This window comes from Plecotus auritus (genome assembly GCF_963455305.1).
Source record: "Plecotus auritus genome assembly, chromosome: 4".
NCBI lineage: Eukaryota > Metazoa > Chordata > Mammalia > Chiroptera > Vespertilionidae > Plecotus > Plecotus auritus.
In genome coordinates, this window is record NC_137775.1 from 157,011,411 (window position 1) to 157,033,940 (window position 22,530).

General features: G+C 36.5%; 1 protein-coding gene across 1 annotated transcript in view; it reads right to left on the reverse strand.

The window, feature by feature from the left end:
- Positions 1 to 22,530, reverse strand: part of SEMA3E (semaphorin 3E) — a 231,041-nt gene that overhangs the window by 105,484 nt on the left and 103,027 nt on the right. Inside the window, exon 2 of the mRNA XM_080663867.1 lies at positions 2,039 to 2,199. Coding sequence (XP_080519993.1) covers positions 2,039 to 2,199 — 161 coding nt within the window. The remainder of the gene's footprint in view (positions 1 to 2,038; positions 2,200 to 22,530) is intronic.

Below are 22,530 nucleotides of genomic sequence, written 5' to 3' on the forward strand. Positions count from 1 at the left end.
ATCCAAGGACAACTACTTCCATAATACAGATTCTTGATCTCTGGGTGTCAGATCCCTGCTGTATATCTTCTGGATGTGTACACCACACACACACACCAGTTCCTCAAATAATACCATTTCATTATAATGTTAAGAAGATGCCACAGAACTCAACTGTTGCGTCCAACAATTAAACTGGTTTCATTATATGTCTTTCTCCACAGTTCCAAGAACCAACTGAAGGCACTAAGTGAGGATGGGTGTGTGTGTGTGTGTGTGTGTGTGTGTTTTGTGTGGAGAGAGAAAGAGGAAAGAGAGAAATCAATAATATTTTTTTCAGAACTACAGAGAAAATAAAATTAAAGATGATAGGAAAAAAAGATTTAGAAAGAAACACAATATGTGATTTTACTTCATTCTGATACTACTAAAACAAAAGCAAGAAGTCATAATCCAAAAAGGACAAACAGAACTTAAGTAGAGTTGCCAAAGAAATATCAGCAACAATTTGGAAGTTCTATAATATATGGACGAGTGCTGACTGGCTCTGCACATTAGAAAAGCTAAAATCTAAATACCTGTCCTGGCTGGCAGGGCTCAGTGGTTGAGCATCGACCTATGACTAGGAGGTCATGGTTCCACACCCAGTCAGGGCACATGCCTGGGTTGTGGGCTTGATCCCCAGTGTGGGGCGTGCAGGAGGTGGCCGATCAATGATTCTCTTTCATCATTGATGTTTCTATCTCTCTAACCTTCTTACCCTCTCCATCCTCCCTGATATAAATAAAAATATATTAAAAAAAATAAAACCAAAAATTTGGAACTGATGGAAATTGATGTGTTTTATTATATTGAGAGGCATAGAAAAACTCTGGTACAGAGTTTGGGGGAAATAAAAAATATAAGCAAATGAAAAACAGGGGATAATATTTAATCCCTGGAGAAATAAGAAAAATGCAAAAAAAGAAAGAAGTGTGATCTATCTTCCTAATTATAATAATGTAAATAATTATTACTTAACTAAACCTGTGGTACAGCTATTTTGAGATGGGGAACTGATGGTTGGGAGGTTGCTGGGGAAGTGGTGTACAGTAATAGAGCCCAGCTTAAGGTACTGCAAGAAAATAAAATCCATCTTCCTTAAGTTGACTTCCAGTAAATCAACAGGTAGCATCTAAAATCAATGATACAAAAAACACAGTACACAAATTTCATTTAGAAATATGGGAGTCAGTACCAGAAGAAACAACACAATAATTTTAAGTGATTTCTTCTAGGTATTAGGAACTGGAAGGGATGAATGAATGCTGCTTTTATTCATATGTTTTTTATAAAAATGACTTTAAAATATAAACATCAATCATTTTGACACACAAAAATAAATAAGTAAATTATAAAGAAATACTTACATTTATGCCAAAAAATACTATGGTCTAAATATTTCTACATGTTTTATGTAAGTTTGATATGGGCCTGAAAAAAAAAACTTAGCTCAATTTAACTTTGCATAAGCACAGACTTTAAGAATTGTTTTTCTTATAACAACTAATAGTTTCTCAAAAAATGTTGGGCACTTGCCTATTGTAATATTATATTTAAATCTACCTGGTTTAAAGACCATCCACTTAATTACTGATACTACCAACAGAAGTACACGAGTTAGCTATAGCCATATTTCTTAAGGCTGGGATCTGGGGAGTAATAGAACTTACAGGGACTGCTGATAAATCAGCATGTTCCAAACCTAAGTTTTAGGACAATGGCACACCATTTGTCAATATTTTCCAGGTGATAAGGAGCATCATGCAAGAGGAATGTCAAATGCACCAATCTGAGGTCATCTGGGATTACAGAGATCAGTATTAAAAAGTTTCATGCTATGTATTCTCAATTTATAAACTTTTCTCAAAGATGATTTCATTATAATGAAATACTTCATTTTTTTCAAAAGAAGTATCATTTAGGTAATGAAAAAAAGACCCTAATAACACCCATGCCAGATAAGATCTCCCTCACCCCTTCTCTTTCCCTCCTGAAATACAGTTTGATATTTCCATACCTCTCTATAGCCATTGCTGATTTGCTCCAAGCTGAGGGAGTACACAAGATTCTTGCCTCCCACAAAGAGTCTCTCTTGATATTCATCCAGCAGCATTGTATGGAGGTCAAGAAATCCAAAAGGGCTGTGAAAGATTGATGTTCTGTTTAATTCCAAGAGCTCTGAAATGCAAAAGGAAATGAATGCTAAACACAAGAGAAAACAAAAATACCTTTATAATACTTTTCTCATGGCTGCATTTTTATACCTATTGGAACTGTGTAGTTTACATACATTTTATCAGAAATATAAGGGTTGTAAAATGTATTACTCAAAAAGATTAAAAATACACAGTGCATTAACCATACTATATTGTATATTTGAAAGTTCCTAAGAGAAAAGTTCGTAAAAGTTTCCAAAAGAAAAAAATTTAACGATGTGACTTGTTGGATGCTAACTAAACTTCTTGTGGTAGGTAGTCATTTAGTAATATATACACATATCAAATCAACATGTGGTACACTTTAAACTTAACAATGTTATATCACCACTATATCTCAAAACTGGAAAAAATTTAAAAATATTTGCACAGTATGTAAAAAAAATGGAGTGCAACTGGGAATACATTTTAATGTGCAGGAGTTAAAATCTTTTATAAGTTTATGAGTCTAAAAATTTCAATTCAACTTAAGGTATTTATCATATGTTTTTCAATACAGAAAGAATTATCCTTCACAATCTTTAAAGTGCTGGGTGAAAAACTCTTTTAGTGACTTTTATATTTACTTCTTTATGTGCAACAAAAATCCCAAATCTATAATAAATATTCCCATTTAATTCCAGATGAACACCAACTCAGAAATTGGTTTTGAAAGTCATGTCCAAAATCAAATTGTCCAAGTCTGGAAATTATCAGGTTTGTTAATACAATGAGGTAACCCATGGTAGCATTCAGTGTAGTGGGGACGAGTGATAAACCTGGTGGGGATCTACTTTCTACCAATGTGTTTTGCCTAGTGTTTATGCATTCTTCCCAACATCAGAAATTACAATTGTTTGTTTTAACTGACATACATGTAATTTAGGAAGTCAGAATCTGGGAAACACGTTATGTGTATACATTTGTTTGTTTGTTGAGGGTGTTTAATTGCATGTAGCAGTTCAGTACTTATGATTGGTAAATGATATATGAGAGCCTTTGATGATGAGAGAGGATATCATCCCCAATACTGATACCATTGCAATTAGTTATTAATAATAGGAAAGGAGAGAAAGGGAGGCGACACATTCTAAACATGGTCACTTAGGCAGCTTCACTAGGAAGCTTCCATTTCATACTCTCAGGGAACCACTGGCCCATTCCCTTCAGATCACTGCAGGAAGGGGTCCAACAAAGGGGAGACAGATGCATGTTCAGTGAAGTTGGGGTGACTAGGGAAGGTGCCTGTCAGTCAAACCTGGGGACAAAGATCATTGGTCAGAATGGGTAGGGCCACTGCAAGACCACAAAAATTTGGAAATACATAATCCCCTAAAGAAGAAAGCGCTCTCTCTCTCTCTCTCTCTCTCTCTCTCTCTCTCTCTCTCTGCTCTTTTGGCTCACGGGCTCTCTTGCTCCTGCTTCCTTGCATTCTCCCATGTTCCCTCCATAGCCATGTGACCCTGTGGACCCCACTTGCAATGGACTGATGGGTTGCAATTAGGAATACAAACCCAAGCTAGCCTGATGCTGGATTGGATTGCTCCAACATATAATGGAAGCTCCAAACATTGGCTTTGATTTTAGTGCTGCTAAAGGCAAAATGGGACTTCTTCCTTGGTGAAGTTGAGGGAAATGCAACCTTGAAAACTCAGGGATTTAATTATATGCAAATAAAAATCACTCATTCTCCCATGCAAGTCTCAGGAAATTCTTTTTCTTGGGATATCACAAGAAGCCCACTCCCATGAGCAACAGGTGGGGACGAAGACCTCTCCCCTCCAATAGTAATGCTAGACCTTGCATGCTGGAGAATTCCTGAAGGGGGCTCCCTGGGAAATATTGACAAACTAGAAGATGAATTCATTTTCCAAAGGTCAATACCTAATGCATCTGATAGAGAATGTGGAATACTGGCGACCAGAACATTTCATCTATAGAACAATATGAAATATGACAAATCTACAGGATTCTGCACAATCTTTTACTGTTTCTGAGAAAAGAGAGATGAAGTATCTTTTCTAATCTATTACAGATGTATTCACTGTCTATATCTCTACTATGTGGCTACCCCACATTTTGTGGAGTAGGGCTAACTTTTAATCTTTAGTTTAAAATAAGCAACACTGCTAAAATCAAGTTATTCCTTATAAAGGTAATACTTGTGGTACTAAGTCATTTGACTATCTAATAAAGAAACTTAGAAGTTTTGAGGAAGAGATGGACAGAATAATCAGGTGCTTTATTTGGGGAGAAATAAAGTAGAAATTTGAGAGATTTAGGTGTTATTGAATCCTGAAAGACAAATTTCTCAAAATAGAGTCATACTTTTTTCATTCCTTACCAGCCATTCACAAATAGCAGAACATGTACATTTTAGGAATCCAATCCCATAACAAAAATATAGATCAAAGCTATCCACTGCCTTTACATATACTGACTTATGGTTTTATAACAGGACTGATAAGTGGATTCTTTTCTAAAAAAAAACACAAAAAACAAAAAGAGTTTTCCCAGTTATCCTAATAGGTTGCTAAAATTCCCCAAGTTTTATGCAGTAAAATCACTATCAGGAAGGATGCAACTGATCAAAAAAAATGGTTACATATTATCTAACATTAACAGGTTTCTAAACTCTAGAGTTACCAAATATACTAAGGTTCAAAGCTTAGGGAATAAGTTTGCTGGAAAATAGAGAAAGTCATGAAAGGAACCAAATATGAGGATTCTACCCTAAAATGTTGCTACAGTGGATTAGTTCATGCCTAAATTAAAAAGTATGGATTGAAATGTAGAGGAAGCCCAATCAGTAAAGGAGGTACCCATGAATGAATTCCATTTAGGGATGATCTTGCTTGTTTCCTAGTGATGTCATTAGGACCTCATTACCCTTGTATGCACAAAGAGATGAGAGAGAGAGAGAGAGAGAGAGAGAGAGAGAGAGAGAGAGAGAAAGAGAGAGAGAGAGAGAGAGATTAATTAATTTCCACTTGATTTTATGACTTGCCAATTTCTGTTGTACTTGCTATAATTCTTGTAATCTAAAGGTGGTAGTTCCTATTTCTTTGTCAGTAATACTAGAGCCCTGGCCAGTGTGGCTCAGTTGGTTCCATCCATGCTGTTGTAAATGGTAAGAGGTGGTTGCTGTTTCCAATCCCAGTCAGGGCACATGCCTGGGTTGTGGGCTCAATCCAGGAGGCAGTCGATCAATACTTCTAACAATGACTCTATAATCTATTATACATAAAACTCTCTTCAGGAGCAATTAAGAAAAGTCTATTAAGGGGTTATGTATCCGAAATCAAATGTATTTTGTAGAGCCTCATAACTCCCATTTGACCCAGTGATCCCACTTCTAGGAATATATCCCAAGAAACTAGAAACACCAATCAGAAAGGATATATGCACCCCTATGTTCATAGCAGCACAATTTACCATAGCTAAGATTTGGAAACCGCCTAAGTGCCCATCAGCAGAAGAGTGGATTAAAAAACTGTGGTAATTCTACACAATGGAATACTATGCTGCGGTAAAAAAGAAGGAATTCTTACCATTTACAACAGAATGGATGGAACTGGAGAGCATTATGCTAAGCAAAATAAGCCAGTCAGAGAAAGTTAAATATCACGTGATCTCACTCATATGTGGGATATAATGATCAACATAATTTGATGAACAAAAACAGATCCAGAGACAGAGAAGCATCGATCAGACCCTCAAACCTCAAAGGGAAGGTAGGGGAGGGTGGGGGTGAGGGGGAGAGATCAACCAAAGGACTTGTATACATACATATAAGCCTAACCAATGGACACAGACACCAGGGGGGTGAGGGCATGAGTGGAGGGTTGGGGGGCAATGGGTGATAAGGACACATATGTAATACCTTAATCAATAAAGAAAAAATAAATAAATAACAAGATAAAATGGAAGGTTTTCCCAATATTCAATGGTTGGCCTTGTTATAATTCAAAGTAATTCAACAGCAATAACATCAACAGAAAAATTCAGTTTTATATCAATTTTAATTGTTATTAACTTTAATTCCTATTTTATAAATTGTCTCAAATAACTACAGAATTTTTCATGTTGCTTGCATTTATCAATTCATGACATTTTCATACATCTTAATTTTGAGAAAATTAAAATTTTTTTTAGTTTCTTGGTGTATATTAAAGCCAAAGGAAGCTCGAGCAGAAAGCTTTTCTCCTCCATTTTTTTCTCCTTTTAGTTTTAGAGCTAGCACTTTAAGTAACAGTATTAGTGATCTTAGTTCCAAAGTATAGTACGCAGACTCGGCATATTTACTAAGCAATGGCTAACTTCTTTATCCCTTCGGACTGCTTCAAGCTGCTTACGTGAAAGAATCAGAAAACATACAGGAAGAGGGGGACAAAAGAAACTCTAATCTCAGGTAATCTCCAGAAAACACAGTGCAAATAATGGACAGTGCTGACTCGGTTAAAAGGAGGGAGCTCATCTTGAGTTCTTCTTCCTCTAAAAATAACATGAATTACTTGGGGAAGGGGGTGGACAAAGAAACAAGACGAAACTGAGCTACGCCACCTCAGAGTTCATCCGGAAATTTTCTCAAGAGGGAACTAATTATTATTGCTAAACTGCATGTTAATTATCAGCTGTCAATGAAGATATACAGAGGATTTAGTCATTTCCTCTCCTGGCCTTTCTTCTTAACCTGCAAGGGAAATAGTTCTAAAACTCATTGACAGCAATATATTACAGAGACAGTTCCCTTCACTTTGTCAAAATATATTTAAATTCCACACCTCCATGTGTAAATGGGGTGGAGAGAGTGCACTTTTTTTCAGTCCTCAAACAAAAAGATTTTCAAGGGAGGGATGTTTCCTTCTTGAATGTACATTTCTTCCGCTGTCACCTGCAAAGTAGGGACTTCCTGAGATCCATTATTTTTTAATAAATCCTTTTATTCAATGCATATCTTAAAGTGAAGTCAACAATAACATATTGAATTGCATACACAGTAAGCATTATTAATAACAATGGAATATGGAAATAACCATTAGAAATTTTCTTCAATTTTTTGATGGTTCAAAAGGAAAAGGCTTCTTGCAACATGCTTCACTGATTTTGACAGATCTGATCAATGATCACTAATGACTTGTAATAATATTGAAACAGAGTAGTAAAGAAATAAGCAATTTTTTTTTTAGTGTAAACGGAATAGTTCAATGATTTGCTAATTAGTCTTTCTAGCAATGGTCTGTAGCTGGTCTTTCATGAATTCTCTGAACTTTTAGATTCTATCTTTCTTAAAAGTCAAAGGTCTACTATAGGCATTGGCATTGTGGTGCTCCAAGTTTTCATCATAAAATACTACCAACAAAAGCAGAAAGACTTGAAATGTACAAATGAACAGCCTACAGATCAAATAGCCTTTTACCTCCTGGTCAAGGAAAACAAAATAGTGTCAAAATTTTAAGATTACTCATTTCTGATATATATATAAATTATTACTAGTCAGTATTATACATGGTATTCTGGCTTATAGGTCTCTGAACTCCTCTATGAACTTGAGGTCACCCAGGGACACAGTTACATAGCATTATTGTCTATCCGTGTACTATATGTGTTTATATGCTTGTATTTAAATTATTGAACTAAAAATCGTAGAATGTAAAATGTACTACCTAAAAGTCAGTGATTTAACAATTTATTTTTGATTGTCTAATTGTTTAATTATGATTATACTAGAGGCCCAGTGCATGAAAGTTTATGCACTGGAGTGGGGGTCCCTCAGCCCAGCCTACCCCCTCTCACAGTCTGACCCGGCGATCAGGGGAAGGTGATGCCCCCATCATACCTCTGCTGCTGCCACTGCTGGCAGCACAAGCCTCAGCTGGCCTTGGTTACCTGAGCCTCCGGCGACCCTGGGTGGCTGGGTAGCCGCCATCCAAGGCTTGCCTGCGCCTCGGGCCCGCCCTGGGAGGCTGGGGGGCTGAGGGCGGATCTGGCCGCACTCTGCGCCTGCCGCCGCTGGAGTCCCACAGTCCTTTCAGCCCATAGTCATCATGATCTACATACATCCCCATGACTTATTTATTTTGTAACTGTAAGTTTGTACTTTTTTAATTTCTTATTTTAAATTTGTTTTTATTGTTGACACTATTAAAGATGTCCAGCATTTCCCTCCCTCTATGCCCATCTTCTCCCAGTGCACCCCATCTACTGGCCTTCACCACACTGCTGTCTGTGGCCATGGGCTAAGCATAAACGTTCTTTGGCGAATCTCTTCACCTTTTATCTAGTCCCGCCCACACCCTCCCTTCTAATATCCCTGAGCCTGTTCCATATATCCATGCCTCTGGTTCTATTTTGTCAGTTTATTTTGCTCATTAGATTCTACATATAAGTGAAATCGTGTGGTATTTGTCTTTCTCTGGCTGTCTTTGTACTTTCTTTTTTAAAATAATCCTCTGCCCTAACCAGTTTGGCTCAGTGGATAGAGCGTCGGCCTGCAGACTCAAGGGTCCCAGGTTTGATTCTGCTCAAGGGCATCTGCCTTGGTTGCAGGCTCATCCCCAGTAGGAGGTGTGCAGGAGGCAGGTGATTGATGTTTCTCTCTCATGGATGTTTCTAACTCTCTTTCCCTCTCACTTCCGCTCTGTAAAAAAATCAATAAAATATATTTTTAAAAATAATCCTCACCCAAGGATATTTTTTCCATTAATTTTATAGAGAGTCCAGGGGAGGAAGGAAGTGAATATATAGAGAGAAACATTGATGCCTCCCACACACGCCTGAACCAGGGCCAGGATCAAGCCTGCAACTGAGAGGTATATGCTGTTGACTGGGAATCGAACCCACAATGCTCTAACATTGAGCAAAACCAGCCAGGGCATATAATGGAAGCTCTAAACTTTTTGAACATATTCACCAATCCCCCACATCTAAATTTTTATGTTTTTGTTGAAATTCTGTATCTTTTTCGAACAACTTTATTTATCATTGTTCTATAACACATTATATTTTCTTTAATAAATAATGTCACATAACAAAAACAAGCAAATTAACTAAAATTGGAGTTGCCTTTTATTTTACCATATATACTGATTCAAATAATATTTGATATTTGAAATTCTTCAAAATAATATGACTCAATTTTTATATACTGTATTGACCCCCAAATCTATACTTTTTGAAACAAGCGCATCCTTGCCATCACCTTAATAAAGAAACTTCTCCAATTTAGCAAATGAAAATTAACTCTAGTTTTCTCTCCCTGAACCAACTCTGTCAGTCTTCTACTCTTAGTAAATGGTTCTTTAGATCTTGCCAAAAATCTAGTATTTGTCCTGATTCTTTTTTTCCGGAAGGCCACACTAACTGTCCCCAACATCTCCACTACAACTACTCAATTGACTAGAAAAAGAGCCTCCTGTTTTCTTGCTTCTGCTCTCTCCCATTTCCCCTTTTACCCAATCGGTTTACCTCACAGTAGCCAGTGACTTTCCTTAAAAATAGAAATTGGATCGTGATGTTCTTTAGATAAAATTCCTGGCTCAGAGTCTGTCACTCTGCCCTTTGCCCACCTCACTCGGGTGTTGCTCCACTTTCTCCCTTGCTCACGCAGCTCCAGGGCATGGGCTGTGGAGCTTTGCCTGCCTCTTCCTTTCTGTCTGATGTGCCTCCGGACCTCCACAGGGATGGCGCCTCTTGCCCATTTGGGTCTTTCCTCTGAGAAGGATGCCCAGTCTAAGAAATCTGAACTGTCACCTAGGCACTCTCACTTTTATCCTCTCTGTTAATATCCTTTATTGCCTGAAGCATACTTGATTTTGTTTTCTGTTTGTTTATATTTTTCTTTTCTTACATATTCTCTTCCTCCGCTGACAGGAAACAGGTTCCATAAGAGGAGTGACTTTTTTCATCCTGGTCACTGATATTCCCAGAGCCTAGACCAGTGCTCGCCATTTGTTTAGTAGGCACTCAATAAAGACGTGTGCAAAGAATGAACTCTAAATCTCAACTACATGTGTGAAAATGGAGATAATAATAACTAATTAGTGGGTTGCTGTAAGAATCATTTGATAGTTCCAAATGGATGGCTAATATATGTATATGGATTTCTTTCCTTCCTCCCTCCCTCCCTCTTTTCCTTCCTTCCCTCTCTCCCTCCCTCCCTCCCTTCTTCCCTTCCTTCTTTCTTTCCTTCCTTCCTTCCTTCCTTCCTTCCTTCCTTCCTTCCTTCCTTCCTTCCTTCCTTCCTCCCTCCCTCCCTCCCTCCCTCCCTCCCTCCCTCCCTCCCTCCCTTCCTTCCTTCCTTCCTTCCTTCCTTTAATGTTGATAAATTATTGGCCAATGGGATTAAATAAAAATCCCCCGTGCAGAAACAGGTCTTTCTTAATTATATTCTGTCAAGTGGACATAGTTTCTCTGTAGGCTTATTATATAGGCTTAAAGTAAAATAGGAAATTTTGCAAATACATGATTACTATGATTAGTGTAAACAGCTAGTCTATTTTAAGATAAAACCTTGCTTTCCTAACAAAAGTAGATTTCTATTCCTTCTTTCAATCCACATCATCTCAGCTTGCAAGGGACAATTAGTCTTTATTTTCTTAGAAAATTTGTTTTGTTTCTTTATGATCTAATTATTTACGAACTCAATAAAAAATGCATTATACAAAAACTATTTCCCCTCTACCCTTGACATTTAAATTTGAAGTACCCGAATAGAAGGCAAAAATTCTTTCAACATGTGTGCTATTGCTATTAAACCTTAAATTTCTATGAGTTTTCCAGTGTTTAACTTGGTAGTTGTTTTTATAAGAACAGAGATGTCAATTTCTAGACAGGTGCATGGTTGGACATGGTGTTAATGCATCACAGCTAAACAGCCTCTGCATTTTCCTTTTTGACCTCTAACAAAGATCTATAGTTTCATCTATATAATAAAGCCTTCACTTAACCCATATAATTTAATCCTACAAAACATTCTTTCTAAGAAAAAAATGACTTCCAGATGTACCAGGAGTTTGCATCCTGACAATCTGACATACCGAACATTTGCACCTTTTAAAAATATGTATTTTCCAGACTGGCGTATTTCCATAAACAATGACTCCTGTTTAATCTGGACACTTTCTCTATTAACATGACATTTTCCTCCTAGTTTCATTACTGACAGAATAATGACTGAATTTCAAATCCAGGCAGAATGAAGGGTGACTTTATAATCTTTTGATATTCCATTAATTGAATGGAAATTGAATCTACTCATCACTATAGTGACAAGGAAAATAATACCAGTAATACTGTTGATAGATGTATATCTGGATAAAAAATGAGGCTGTGCGTTATTGGCCATCATTTGATCAGTTTGGAAATGCTAGACAACCAATAAAAGCTCATTTGCTCTTAAAATTACGTGCCTCAATTACTGTAGCTGCTGCCATGTGAACCGGATGCCACTTAATAGGTAATAGGCCCCCTGGGTGGGTGACTTCTCAGATGTGGCTAACTAAGGGAAACATGAAGAGAGGGACAAGCCAATGCTATGTGTACAATTCACTGATGACTTTCTTTCACAAAAAGTCGCCTTAGTGACTAAGCTGCTAACAAATTCTTCTTCTGTTTTCCTTTTCCAGCAATCCTCAAGAAGCACCGATTCACTTCCCAGAAAACCCTGTTGTTTACAACCTGTCACAAGGCAAACAGTACCCGAAAAGACCACCCATGTGTTCTCTGGAAACTATGAAGGGAGGAAAGATTCAGACGAACAGAAAGGCTCTTGTGTGGTAGGTACCACATAAAAAATTTCCAATTGATGTAATTTAATTTGCCCTTCACATTATTCCAATAATAAATGCACAATGCCGCCCATTTTATAGAATAGGGAAAGAAGCTCACAGAGAAAGTTAAACCTTCCTAAGGCCCCGTATCATTTGAATGTTGATAATTTTTTGGATCTAGTACATTATTTTGCTCATTTTGTTATTTGGCCATAAACAGAGACTTTGTATAAATATACAGTTTCTTTGTTGACTCAGGTTAGTCATAGGATTTCAGTACGGTAAATCTCTTAGGAGTATGTTACAGGTGTCTCCCTGCTTTCATGCATTTATCAAATAGCATTTACCCATAGTAAATGGTCATAGACACCTGTGGAAGAAGGGGTTTTTTTCAGTCTGAACCTCAGTCTTTTCTCATAATTTGCCCGAGGCATCCCCAAGGCTATCTCATGGCAGCCGTGCTTATGCTGTATAACCTGATTACAACAAACAGGAAAAAATGGGACCCAAAGGATCAGACAATACAGAGAACAGAAGCAAAGAAAACAGAGAACCTCTATTAACTTCCAATATGTAAGAGCAGATAATGTTCTTAAAGATAAAAATTAATTTAAAACGTAAGTACAGACACCTGTGTTTGTTCCCAGTTTTGCCACTGAATATGCAATTTACAGGAGATTAAGTTTCCCATTTGTAGGATGAGAAAGAGGAGTAGATGAGATCGACTAGTGAGGTTTCTTCTAGCTTCATGAGCTGTATCACATCATGAACTATACCATCTCCAGTTGGGAAAACACAAATCAAAAATATCCAAAGGATACTTTCTAGAACTTTTAAATTTGTAAAATTAATTCTGCAGTACAAAGAGATAGGAATTAATGCTGAAGATATAATTTTATATCTGTTGAGTTCTTATGTCAAAAAAGTGTCATTATGGGCAAAAAAATAACAAACTCATTGTTATTGATCTGCTCTCCTGTTCTTTCTTATAAGCTTCAAATATAAGGAGGAAGCTATAAATTAAATGTATTCAAACTTCATACTGGTATAACACACTCATTAAGAAAATTAGAAAATATTAATTAGGCCATGCTAACATTAGGCAAATGAAAAGATTTGTCAAAACCTTTATAAATTATAATGTAATCACCTAAGCTGAAACCTTAGTGCTCAGGAAACAAGTAAATTGGCAAATGAAAACACCTTTCCACATGCTGAGAACAAGAGAACAAATGATAAATTAAAAATAAAAAAGCATGGAAAACTTGGAAGACATTTTTTAAAAATATATTTTATTGATTTTTTACAGAGAGGAAGGGAGAGGCATAGTTAGAAACATCAATGAGAGAGAAACATTGATCAGCTGCCTCCTGCACACCTCCTACTGGGAATGTACCCACAATCAAGGTACATGCCCTTGACCGGAATCCAACCTGGGACCCTTCAGTCCGAAGGCTGACGCTCTATCCACTGAGCCAAACCAGTCAGGGCTTGGAAGACATTTTTACGAAATAAATTAAAATGTCTTTTGTAGAACTCATTGGAGAACTCCAAAGTATAACATTAGCTCTAGACAAGTAATTTATTAGGATAATAAGTTAAAAGAATGAGCCTGGTTGGTATGGCTCAGTGGTTGAGTGTCAGCCTATGAACCAGGAGGTCATGGTTCCATTCACAGTCAGGGCACATGCCCGATTACGGGGCTTGATCCCCAGTGGAGGGTGTGCAGAAGGCAGCTGATCAATGATTCTCTCTTGCCATTGATGTTTCTATCTCTCCTTCCTTCCTCCCTGAAATCAATAAAAATGTATTAAAAACATGAAAGAATGACCCATAAGTTCTGCCATGAAATTCAAGATCAGGTCCTTATTTTATATTTTAGGAAAGGACTGCCCATCATCTCCTTTGGGAATAAATGGAATTTCTTAAAATATTTCTCCCAGCTGGAGACAAGAGTGAAATGCAGTAACACATAGGTGTCCTATCCCAGCCCCCACTTTATCAGAACAGATGCTCACACCCACATAACTGGCCATCCATCATCAAGTCAAATGTGATTTTACATGCACTTGGATCCCTCTGGCAGGGTCACTGCCCCTATCTGGGGAAAAAATTCCATATGAAATTGGGAACAGGAGGTCAATTTTCTTGTCCTGTCATGGCTAAGAAGAGATAGCCTCTGCCACTGGAAAGCAGCAAATGCATTAACCTCCCTGATTGGCAGATGCCCTTCAAAGTGATGATGCAATTTCTTAGAGTGCTTAAGGTTAGTGACTGCGTTAGTGACTGCAGGATTTATCACTTTAAAACACAGCTCTCTCTCTCTCTCTCTCTCTCTCTCTCTCTCTCTCTCTCTAAAAGACAGAGACAAAACAAAGAATGTGAATATGGGGAGGGTGATGGTAAGTAGAGGCAAACAGGAAGTGTAAAATTTTTCACTTCAACATTTTCTCTCACTTTGCAACAGTGGAAAGAAAAAATGGTAATTAAAATTGAGATAATGTTAAGAAATGACAATTTTTGTTACAGTTCATATTGCCAAAAATAATAAAACTTAATAGACATGATGTTGAGGTATTTAAAGCTATCAAGCTCAGCCTGTTTTTGTAGAATTTATCAATTACAGCCCTCAGTGAAACTTCTGATTTTCTATATAAAATATATAGACATTTATTGCTATATCTAAATTATTAAATGCTTACAAATAGTTAAAATGTTTATAATGAGACCATTTCAGAACATTAAAGAAATTAAGTAATGATTGACTGGTAACATAATTTTATTTGACAAAGGCAAGCTTTCTAACTGTGGCTGTTACTCCTAAAAACTCAATTACAGTATTTAAAATTCTATAGTTACTTCATTCATGTTTTTAATATTCATTGATACTGCATAGAATGTATGATATCTTATAAGGTATTTTATGACAATAAATGATTTAGAGTAAATTAAAGTTTTGGAAGGCAATTAATTAGCACACTTCCCTTAGTAAATAAAGCATTTTTAGTGGTAAATTACCATGAATAAAATAATAATGAATTAATTTCTAATGTAAGTGACTATCCTACTTATATGACTAAGGAGACACAATATTTGGAACCAAAAAAACAAAAAAAGATTTTTTGATCAGGTAATAGTGAGTTCTCTGAATTTACTATGAACAGAAGCTTAATGTTTTCCAGGGGGGCAGATCTAATGAGCAAGACTACCTATGTGGTATAATTTGAAGAAGGGTAATATAGAGGGCCCTTAGAGTCCAATTATGTAATCCTCTCCTAGTCATGCCTGTCATTAAAGTTTTACAACTTTGATATTTCTGGCCTTCAAGAGACCCTATTAAATTTTTGGAACCTCTAGGAGGGATTATACCTTAAACTTTTATCAACTAATAACTTGGCTTCTCATGAACAATTGAACCGGGTCCTGGGTAAATGTAACATTAGATAAACCTAGAGGAGGGGTGTTTTCATGTGGAAAAAAAGAATAACAGCAGGTTAGGGGGCATGTGGGGGCGGTAGGGGTACAAAGTTGACATCAATCCAACTTTCATAGTGCTGCCCTAACAGGCCAGGTTTCTAAGTCCTGGCACATAGCTTTGCCTTGTTGCCAAAATAGGGACTCTAGAGCCAACTAAATTGTTCACGTTTGGCCTAGTTTTCTGGAGGCAATCAGACACACTCCATGACATCCGAGGGTGTGTCTGAATGGTGTCACAAAAGTCTAAATAATTGAGTCAAAAATTTACTTTGGCACCCATCAACCTGACAGAAAAAAAAACCACATGATTTTAATGGTAAATTTAGTGCTCGGTGTGGGGGACTGACATTTTGCTGATGTTGGTGTTTCTGTTTCTTTAAGAACAGTGATTCTCTACGTTGGTTGCACTTGGAATCTCCTGGAAGTTCTAAAATAAGGCTGATTCCTGGGTCCCTCACCAAGAGAGTATGGTGTAAGGTTTGGCATTGGCATTAAAAAAAATCTCCCCCAAGTAATTCTAATATGACACAAAACTGAGAACTTCTGCTGTGGAATAATTCTGCTGAAGTTCAGCTATTAGGTAAGCTATAAAAACTGAATACATATAATAATCATATGTTTGTGAGCTTGTGGGTTGGTTACAAATAATTGCCAGGATATCAAACTCGCCAAAATGTTGCAGTCATTATCCAATCCTCAGTCAATAATAGGAGGAAAATAAAACTAATCACTGTTTGGCATTACAGATAAGAAGGGCTGAGAAAAACATTCTTAACTGAATATTATAGCAACATATTAATAATGGAAGCAAATATGGCTGTGTCTATGTGTTTATATATATACATATTCCATGCTGTGATTAGTTGGTATTGAGTGGAATGTCTTTCACGTGCCCCATAAGACACTTCTCATGTGATGAATCTATTTTGTACAATGTTCAAGAAAATAATTTTATTTAAGATATCACAATTTTTGTATAATGGTTAACTTTGAATATTTCAGCTGGAAGTACATTTATTTTTAAAAGATGGTGCTTCACTCAGATTTATGACCATTAAATCACTCAGATTTATGACCATTAAAAGGGGGATAAACTCAAAAATAAATATCTGTGTTGAGTGCTACGAGTTTGATTTTGAGCAGCTTTCAACACGCAGATGTCTTAATAAACTATGTGTGTCTCCTGTCATTTGTAAGGTGTTTAAGGCATTGAGGTAAAAAATCTAGCTAGTCTAGGCAGTGGGCACATGGTGCAGTCTGCAGATGATGTTTTATTGAATTGTACACTTGAAACTTGTATGATTTTGTGAACAAATATCACCCCAATAAATTCAATTAAAAAGAAAAAGAAATCTAGCTAGTCTGAAAGACTTCATGCCATGTCTCACTCATGCATTGCAAAAATGTGGTGGGAAATTGTACGAAGAGTCTGTCAGTGTTAGAGGTGAACCCTTTCTTTGGGTCAGGCTTAAATATGTTTATTTTATAGGGTAAAATAAAGCAGATCTTTTAGGACACCATGATAGAGATTTGTCAGTGTTCTAATGTCATATTCTCTACTGAAAAGAGTATCAAACAGCATTCATGATTACTCCCAATGATTGACATTTTCTATGCAGTAAATGGGCATTTTTTTTAAATAGGTCTGAGCACATCTAGTCTCTGCCTACCAGCAACTAAATGATTCTAAGAGGTAAGGGTCTAGACTAATGAGATCTCCATTTGTCCATTGAGGTCAGGGTCAAGGTAAAGGTCCCTCTCTCTTCTCTAATAACAACATTAAAACAGCAAGAAACCGCTGCATATTCTGGTTGTTGTAATATATGGAATGTATTTTGTGAGAACGGAGCAGCATATGATATCAGGGTTACCTCAGTACAAAAGAGAAATATCACCATTTGCTAATTTAATTTGTTTATCCAACAGAAATGGAAAAGAAAATTATAACTGATTGGAAGGTGAATGCTAGGCACTGTTTAGGCCCATAAAGTAAACTTGTCTAAAAATCTTCTAGTACTAACATCTTCACCCATTTGATTCCCATGATTAATTTTAACTTAAGTGGTCATCCAGGTGTCTGATTTCTTCCATCCTCCCAAATTCATCCCAGCAAACAGACTTCCCATTCAAAAAAGAAGAAGAAGTCTTTGGACAGGGATATATAATTAACAGATCTCCTAGGCTGGCAACCCCCAAAACTGCATGTATACTGCTCAATTACTTGAGGCTGAAACCTTTGATCTGAGTCTTCATTTATGGGCCTTCACAAACTAGCAACCCCTGAAAACACAGGCGGTGGATTACATTCATTTTACTCTGAGTAAGACATTGGATAAAACAAGACAAAAGAATGGGCATTCCATTCCAAAAAGGTATTACATTTTGTTCTGATACTCTATAACTTCTATAGGAAGCAAAAGGGAAAAAATCAGATATGTATATTTTAGAGATAACTGTATTTAATATTAATTTGAGTTTAATAAGAAAGAATAAAGCATGTCAAATGTCTATAACAAAATATTTTGCAATTATAAAACGTAGTCTTATTAAGTGGTATCTGAAATTAGTAATTTATCATCTGAGGTTTGAATACCCAAGGAATGTGCTGAAAAGGAATTGGAACCATAACAAAGGCAAAAATACACTAAATTAGGTAAATAAGGTATTTTAAATATCCTAATGAGCTATTTCTATACTTTGAATGTGACAATATGACATAACGCATACCTTCTTTTTAATTTTGGTGTAGTACAGTAATAAAGATAATATGCACTAATAGTATAAATATGATTTTTAAAACTTTATTTAATATGTAAAAACGAAAATGCTCCAGATTCAAAGCTTCATTCCTAATGAAAGCTTTTTTTTGCCTTTCATAAGGACAAGCTAGAATAGAAGCTAAATTATTCATACTTTTGAAATAGGAATAGTGAATTTATATTTTTAAAATATCAAAGGGAGGGTACACATCAATTATAATATGAAAGTCTCTATTTACTGAGTGTTTGTTTTAATGAACTGCCATTCATATTTGGTCGTTCTCATTCTTTGTTTTGGGAGTTAAGCCCCACGCTCACGCTCACTCATTTCCAATTAGTAAGATGTGTCCTGCTTGGTACTACGTGGTTACCACACCGCAGCTTTCTAGTTTTCAGACTTAATTAAAAAAGTGATAGTGAGTCTTGGCTCAAAATCAAGGCTGTGACCCCTGCAACCATCACATCTCCTTTAATCTCCCACAGCTCTGTTCCCTGACAAATTCCCTGGACAGCATAATTACCCCTTCCCATAACACTTCCAAATGCTCTGCAGAGTTCTCAAGGGAGGCAGCACGGAGGTGCCATAAACATTTTAAGGGAGAAGCAAAAAAATTAATTGTTTTTTTCTAAAAATAGATTATTTAATACAATAATTGTCTAATGTTGATTGCACAAACACATTTTAAAACCTTATAAAATTAATTGCATATTTTATAGTGAAGGTGAACTTGTCACGAAACTAGTCTAGGAGATCATATTTAGGTTCTTTTATCATTAAAAGCAAAACTATCACTGTTTGTTTTTTTAAATACATCTTTACATACAATTTCACATCACAAGAAAAATGATTTAGTTGGATGACTTTAGCATGTACTTTTAGGAAACCAATAATTGCATTGTATTTTTAGAACTTATAAAAATTAGGTTTTCAAATATTATTAACCAATTATATTTGTTTGAAATAAATGCCATACTATTTTGATCCAGTGATCAAAATCTCTTTCAGGTTTTTGGTACAAATGTACCGAGGATTCAAATTCAGGATTTAACAAGCTTCTAATAGATCTAGCTCTATAACTTTTTGTTAGAGACTTTGTTTTCTTAAAAGTGAAGAAAAGTAACAAAAATTTACTGTCCAATGTAACTGCATGCCACATTTCTTATTCTAAGGAAGAAAAATGATTAATTGGAGTTTAGTTAGATTTACATGGTCATTATTAACTAGACATTCTATAACAAATTGTGAGTAATTAAATGAAAATATGCTGCTTTCACATGCATTTGTAAAGATTTTTTTTTTTTTTTAAGAATCAGGACAGTTAGGAAGAGGGACAGAGAAAATTTGAATCTTACCTTTGGTAATGATTTAATATAATATTTACTTAGATGCTTCACCTGCCAACAGTCAATGCATTTTTTCCTTTAGATACATACTCATGGTAAGTAAAACAATGAAGAAAAATTATTTTCCCATATATTATTCCCTCCTTCCCCTTGCCAGGTCAAATAAGAGATTAAACTAAGGAACAGCATTCTTCAGATGGGACAGTGGCAAAACAATTAGTTTGCAAGGCTACCCCCATCTAGCACCTCCCCCTTCCTGCCTCATCTTCTTTTCCCTCTCACTACTCCACAGTGGGCAGAGCCTCTCCACAACCCCCTGCTCTGCAGGTGTTTTACTTTGTGTAACACTTTTTTTTAACTCAATAAAGGGTCTTTCTTATGAAAAGAAGAAACTCAATCCCAAGTAAATGCTGTTACAAAGCATGAGCTGTTCTTTTGTATTAAAAATGATCCGAAATAATAGTACAAACTATCAAGAAAACTAGCAGAAATGAAGCTGATTTCCTTAAACTATTGCCTCTTCCTTCATCTTTCCTATACTGATTGGAAGAAGAGAGAGAGGGAGATATTCCTGATGTGCATCATTGTCCCATCACAGAATGCTTCTGGAAGTCCAAGATTTGCCTGTACCATGGTTGTTGAGCCATCTGCTTAATCCTTAGAATTTTCTACAGAAATAATTTTATCAGGGATCTCTAGGATCGACTGCTCCCTCAGCAATGGCAAGGGCCTCAGACTATTGAAAAATTTGGATTTCACGTGTTTTTTCCAAAATGCTTAGTCTTTTTAAATATATATATATTTTTTTATTGATTTCAGAGAGGAGGGTGGAGGGAGAAAGAGATAGAGACATCAATGATGAGAGAGAATCATTGATCAGCTGCCTCCTGCACACCCCTCACTGGGGATCAAGCCTGAAACCTGGGCATGTGCCCTGACTGGGAATAGAACTGTGACCTCCTGGTTCATAGGTCGATGCTCAACCACTGAACCACACTGGCTGGGCCTGGTGTGCTTAGTCTTTACATAAAACACCTGGTTGTTAGTGATTCTCTTAGGTCATTAAATTGATATTATATAACATATCACTATCAACATAATTTTTTCCATGTAAACTTAGTTTTATTCATTAACTTAAGTATTTTTATGCACAGTACTAATTTCAGGGTATCCTAGTGTATAAAATAGTGAACCCCGGCTTCATAGAGTGTCCTTCTCTATACAAAACAGGTTTCTCTTTTAAAGGGAAAATATTTCTCTTTAAAAACTGTAAAGATATTTTGCTCTGCATTTTCAAGATTGATTTTACTTGGAAAAATTCACAGCAAGGCTAAATTATTTAGGGAAAATATAAACTATCACAAATAAAGAAATTGCAAATTTAAAATCTCTCAGAATGTAATCAATGCTTAGCAAATCTTATCATGAAGAGGAATTTCTATCATGTGATTCCGACATTGCTGAAAGATAATATTTGCTTAAGTAATTGAAGGGGATAAGTCAAAATTATGTAGATTCAATAATACAATATAAATGCTTCTAGTGGACAGAATACATCTATAATAATAAAAGCGTAATATGCTAATTAGACCAGACAACCTTCTGAACGTCCTTCTGGACAACCTTCTGGACGTCTTTCCGGATGACCTTCTAGATCTAAGCCAGTGGTTCTCAACCTTTCTAATGCCGCGATCCTTTAATAGAGTTCCTCATGTTGTGGTGACCCCCAACCATAAAATTATTTTCGTTGCTACTTCATAACTGTAATTTTGCTACTGTTATGAATCGTAATGTAAATATCTGTGTTTTCCGATGGTCTTAGGCGACCCTGCTAGCGGTTCTCTACCTGTGGGTCGCGACTGTAGAGAACCGCTGCTGTAGAGCCTAAGACCATCGGAAAACACAGATATTTACATTACAATTCATAACAGTAGCAAAATTACAGTTATGAAGTAGAAACGAAAATAATTTTATGGTTGGGGGTCACCACAACATGAGGAACTGTATTAATGGGTCGCGGCATTAGAAAGGTTGAGAACCACTGATACAGGAAGCCGCTGTGGCAGGGGCCAAGGCAGAGGCGGCAGAGGCTCCTGGCTGCTGCAGCGGGCGGAGGCAGCCGCCATGGCAGTGGGGGCGGAGCCCCTTGCAGGAATTTTGTGCGTCAGGCCTCTAGTTTACTATAGCCACTAAAGTCAATGTGTTCTGATATCATCAGCACCTAATTTTAATATTCAACATCAGTGGACACAGAGTGGTATGTTTAAGCAGTAGTAGGTAATTAATAGTTTATTTGCCACATTGTTCTTAACGGAATGACAGTGTCAGACTGGCTTGAGAGAGTTGAATTTTTAATATACCTTCCAGTGAAGCTACAATAAATTTTAGCAATAAAAGTAAGGATGTATAATCACAGACATCATATATAAAGGGAATTTGTTACTATCAGAATATTGCATCCTTTCTATGGAATGTTTATTTCCTGGAATACAATTTTAAACTCAACTAACTCTTGTGACTACCAAATGAAAGGAACACCACACATCTTTAGTGCTCCTATAGCAGGTCACCCCTATGTCTTTCAGGGTCTACAAGCACAAGTATTTAAGTTGAACATCTGCATTGATAGGAAAGACTTCAGCAATAGCCTTGATGCTCCAGATCATGTGTTTTTGCAGCTGCCTTATGCTAGACAGAGCATGAAAGACTTTGCTCCATGGCATTTACACTCTACTCTCTAAATAACAAGTTGGCTTTGTAGAGGAGGGAGAGTGTGCAATGAAGCACTGTTACTTCCAGAGCTTGTTCTACAACGTTGCCGAATTTATGTACCCAAAAGTTTAAAAACAGAAAAACTATCCATATTTTGGAATTTAATTGCAAGTGCACTCCAGGAAATGCTGCTTTTTGCTACTTGCTGCACTCCCTCCAACCTGTGACAAGGATGCATGAAAAATATTCATT